Source organism: Nematolebias whitei, chromosome 16 (genome assembly GCF_014905685.2).
Source record: "Nematolebias whitei isolate Nwh7 chromosome 16, NemWhi1, whole genome shotgun sequence".
NCBI lineage: Eukaryota > Metazoa > Chordata > Actinopteri > Cyprinodontiformes > Rivulidae > Nematolebias > Nematolebias whitei.
The window spans coordinates 24,899,292-24,904,480 of NC_056513.1; the positions used below are offsets into that span (position 1 = coordinate 24,899,292).

At 35.6% G+C, this 5,189-nt stretch overlaps 1 protein-coding gene across 1 annotated transcript in view; it reads right to left on the minus strand.

Moving 5' to 3' along the window:
• LOC119422457 (unconventional myosin-XV-like) overlaps positions 1-4,398 on the minus strand; it is a 78,563-nt gene extending 74,165 nt beyond the window's left edge. Inside the window, exons 1-6 of the mRNA XM_037689830.1 lie at positions 4,324-4,398; positions 3,343-3,452; positions 2,724-2,798; positions 348-438; positions 231-236; positions 42-145 (exon numbers count right to left, since the gene is read on the minus strand). Of these exons, the coding sequence (XP_037545758.1) occupies positions 42-145; positions 231-236; positions 348-438; positions 2,724-2,798; positions 3,343-3,452; positions 4,324-4,398 (461 nt within the window). The remainder of the gene's footprint in view (positions 1-41; positions 146-230; positions 237-347; positions 439-2,723; positions 2,799-3,342; positions 3,453-4,323) is intronic.
• Positions 4,399-5,189: the final 791 nt, after the last annotated feature.

Sequence of the window (5,189 nt, forward strand, 5' to 3'; positions counted from 1 at the left end):
ACAAAGTACTACAAACATTAGTGCAAGTTTTAAATACTCACTCCTCCATGTAGATCTGCGTATATTTGCCAAAGCGTGAAGAGTTGTCATTGCGTACGGTTTTGGCATTTCCAAAAGACTCCAGAAGGGGTGTGGCTTCCAGGATCTGACCAATAATCACACAGAAATGTTACCAAGGACATTACTGTACCAACAGCAATGCTGCTTTTCATTAGAGCACAACACTTTACCTGTATCTGAAAGACGATGGTAGGTATGTGGCCGAGGTGGAAATAAGAAACAAAAAAACGAGTTTAAACTGCCACTATAAACTTTATAGTCTGCAGGTGCATTCACTGGGTACATACCTGTTGTGTGACATTGCGTTTGTGATGTATGGCTGTCAGGTAACGCAGGATCAGTTTAGTGGCTTCAGTCTTTCCTGCCCCACTTTCTCCACTGGAATAAGAAAAATAAGAACATAATTTTACAGCTCACAGCTTTTCCTAATATATGTCAAGGAAACTTTTTCGTTATGACACCAAGTTGTCATTTTCAATAAACTTGGGAATTGTTGCAACGTCTGTATTTTGATTAAAATAAAATAAAAACAACACTTTCTCAAATTAGTCCTAATTTATTTTTTGGAAGGTTTGTCATTCTTATGGTAGAATAATGGCAGTGAAAATTCATTCATTCATTCAACCTTCCAAATGCAAATGTCGGAAGATTAGAAATCAGTTTTGAAATCATCATTGCATAAAAGTATATATAAAGAAAAAAGGTAATAAAAAGGTAACCAAATACACAGCAAGCTGACACAAAAACAAGCCTTAAAGGGATAGTTTAGATGTTTGGGAGTGAAAAGGTTATGAATAAATAATAGGTTACCTGTTGTAGATAACTCACTTTGAATGATGTCAGTTCGGAGAAATATAAGTAACTCTAGACTGACAAACTAATGGATAGTCAGAACAAAGTTGATACAATTTAAAAACAACTCCAATCTCAAAAGATTAATTGTGACTTATGCAAATACTATTTTATAAACCTTTACTCTGCTGTTAATTTCACAATACACTTTTAATCTAAAATAACTATTACATTTTTACCAGAAGTGCCTCAGGCTGCACAGGAAGAGCTATAGCTTAATGTTGATGATATGTACATTTGCAAAGAACCACAAATCTTTGTGTAAAAATGCAAGTAATGTGAAATTAACTGTTGTAAAAGTTTATAAAATAATGTTTGCATGAACTGCTCATTTCAGAGACTGGTGTAATCCACTTAGCTTTTAGTCCTGCTTGGACCAGACGTTTTCTCATCAATTCAGTCAGAATTAAACCCTTTTGTCCAAACTGAGGTCTTTCAAATAGCTATCTACAACAGGTAAGATATTAGTTGTTCAAAATATTTCTGCAGAATCCCATTCAAAAGATCTAAACTGTCACTTTAACATGTCCCATTAATGAATAAGAACTGACAATATTATAACATTTTATTTTGACAATGTTGATAATAATAACTCTTTACCTTGTATATGTTTCCATTAGGTAAAGTTATTAAACAGCATGAGATAAATTTTAATTGTTATGCTGATGATACACAGTTATATTTGTCCATGAAACCCAATGAATCCAATCAGTTACTTAGACTACAAGCATGTCTTAAAGACATAAAAACCTGGGTGACCTTTAATTTTCTGCTTTAAAACTCAGACAAGACTGAGGTTTTAGTTTTTGGACCTGAGCATCTTAGGAATAAATTTTTCAATCTTTCACTTTCTCTGGATGGCATTAATCTGGCTCCAGTTCAAAAGTTAAAAACCTTGGTGTTATTTTTGATCAGGACATGTCCTTTAACTCCCATATTAAAAATGTTACCAAAACTGCTTTCCTCCACCTGCGTAATATCACTAAAATTAGGAACATCTCATCTAAAAATGTGTAGACAAACTGGTTCATGCGTTTGTCATGTCTAGACTGGACTATTGCAATGGTTTGTTATCTGTGTGTTCAAATACTTCTTTAAAACATCTTCAGTTGATCCAAAACGCTGCTTCCTCTTAACTTCCTCTTAACTGGAGTTAGTGGGAGAGATCATATCTCTCCAGTTTTAGTTTCTCTCCATTGGCTCCGTTAAATTCAGAATTGAATTCAAAATCTTACTTCTAACCTACAAATCGCTCAACAACCTAGTTCTGGACTAACATCTGGACCTGCCATTCTGTGTTTGTTTGCTTCTCCTTCCTGTCCTCTCAAACTAGCCAGTCAAAGCAGATTGTCCTGAGCCTGGTTCTGCTGGAGGTTTCTTCCTGTTAAAAGGGAATTTTTCCTTTCCACTGTTGCCATTGTGCTTGCTCAGGATGAGAGACTGCGACGACGTGAAGATTCAACGAGTCTGCTGGCTTCCTTAGATAGAGAACTTTACTAATTGGCTTTTCTATGTATGTGAATGTTTCTTTTCAGTGCCCTGAGACAACCTTGTTGTGAACTGGCACTGTATAAATAAACTGAATTGAAAATGAATTGAATAATTCATGTTATCATATATACACATTGTCACTACTAGAGTTTAGTGATTTAGCCACTCTATACAGAAGAATTGCTACAAGAACATGGGTATTAAAAAAATCCACAAGTATTAAACTGCGTCTTTCAGTTTTAAAATCTGACTTTCTTCTGTCCAAGTTCTGGTGATAAAGAAACAGGAGTATCAGCAGTAACAGAAAGAGTATTTCATACCTGATTACAATACACTGGTCCTTTTTGGCATCCATCATGGTTGTGTATGAGAGATTAGCAATGGCAAAGAGATGACTGTAACAGAATAAATTATTTTAATTAATACTTGTTCACAGGCCAGTCACTTACATACGGTTTCCTAAGGACATTTTGGGTAAATGAATGACAAAACTATCCTAGGCAACCACCTAGCTCCAATGCAACACTAGCCTTTCACAAAAAGTGTTAACATTTACACTTCTGCTTACCATGATACTACATATATGAGCACAACACAACAAATGAGGACATGCATATAACAAAAGTATAATTGCAAACAAATATGCATAAAGGTAGATGTTAAAAAACAAACAAACTGATGTTTAATCCTGAGTTAAAAAGCACTCGTTTGACTTGTTTTTACTCTGCTTTTGACTTTTCTTCAACTAATGACACAAACATAGATCAATAAATTAAACATGATAATATAAAATGATCAGGTTTTTTAATGCTTGTCTGGCAACACATTTTAAATGATCAAAGTCCCTAACTGACTGACAGTTTGTTCTGGGTAAAAGGTTCAGGCTTTAAATGGTTTGGCAAACGCATCCACATGAACACGAACACTTCAAGGCCTTACGGAGGATTGTCACGTAAACCGTGGCCTTCATACTGAAGAACCATGTCTGTGCCGTAAATGTTGAGCAACTTGTAGGGGTTCACAGACACAAGGATGCTGCCTATGTACGTCTGAGAAAAAGAAACAAAAAGTGAGGAGGAACAGGGAAAGTAAATTAATTCACAGAGCTGGCAGCGTCTGTGACATTTGATTATATTAGATACTTAATTTGCATATTAGACTCTCAGCATACATATACAAGTTCGTGATCAAAGCGTTTCTTCAGGTTCATCAGAACTGTGGTCTCATTCAGCTCACTGAAATTAAACAGAGGAAATTAAATAAATCCACTGAGCACATATTGGCACACACTGAAATCCAGTGTTCATTAATTTTTAAAGATAATCAAGGTCTTTTTGAATTCTTAAAAACTGTTGTTGAAATGGCACAAATATAGAATATAATTAAGGGTTTTACATTGACTGAAGAGATTTAAGTTCTGTTACGCAGGTGCCACATTTTATTAAAACAGAGCAGAGCAGCAGACTGGAATATTATCCTAAGTTTTGAAAAAACATCATCATATCTAGCAAGGAAAATGGTAAGGCTTGAATAAAAAAAACACTCAGACTTGTACCTACTTATTTTGCATTTGACCTTTTTTCAACAAAAATTTACAAAACTAGAAAAAAAAAAAGTGTGACAAGAGTGAAAGAGTAGTTGTGTTTGTTCTGAGTGGTGGTGCTCACGGGAGTTGTGTCATGTCTTCCATTCCCTCTGCCCAGCGTTGAACCCTATGACCTGTTGTGGGCATGCTTATAATAGAGAAGATCTGGACACATACACATTTAGCACTAAATTAGACCAAAATATTCATGCAGAAAATTGTCAACAGAACTGGTTTAAAATACAATATGCAATAATTAGGATAAATTAGGAGAAAGTCATCAAAAACGGGTTATCTCAATTATTTTTCACATGAACTGATAAACTAGACATTACCTTGTCATACCAGCTTTGACCTGGTACTCTGTCTCTGCCAGGAGTCCAGTCCAGAACCTCAGGGTGTCTATCCATAATGCTAGGAGTTGGTGAATAGCCCTCTAACATTCCGTCTTCTCTGTACATAGACCACTTTGACAAATTCTGAAGTGTCCCATGTGGCAAAATCTTCTCAGCAGACCAAACATCCTCCCCACCTTCCCCTCCACCTCGGGCATTCCTGGCCCAGTGGCCAGAACGTGGCCCATATGGAGGTATTACGGCATAACGATTGTCCTCTCCCTGGAGTCCTGTTGGCACAGTGTAGGAGGCATAACGAAGATGCTGATTTTGGATGGCATCTGACAACCTTGGGTTGTGAAACCGGCGTGTAAGAAGTGAGCGATCTGGCAGCCTGTGGAACCAAGATAACTTATTTTCTACAAAAATAATGTAACAAAGGATTCTACCACACTAGTAAAATATGACAGTGAAAAGTTATTTGCAACTAAATGGTGTTTGATCAATAGAAAAAAGTTTAGGAACAAATCCTCCATTTTAATTTTACACACTTCATGAGACAGCCATGAAAAAAAATCCCATTACATACAGTTGTAATGTGACTATTACTAAATAACAAATTTGTTGTCTTCTGTTCTAAAATAGAAATAATTAGTCAAAAATTATGCGGATTGTAGGGAGTTTAGAGATCACCACATTGTTTCTTGTTTTTGTTTTGTACATATAAAGATTTCTATTTCAGTATCTATATATAAAGTCATTGCCTATACAAATACTTTATTTTCAAGAAATGAAGTATCTTGAAAATCCTATCTAGTCATCTTGGCCGTCTCACTAGTTCCTCATTTTATTATTAAGTACAATTT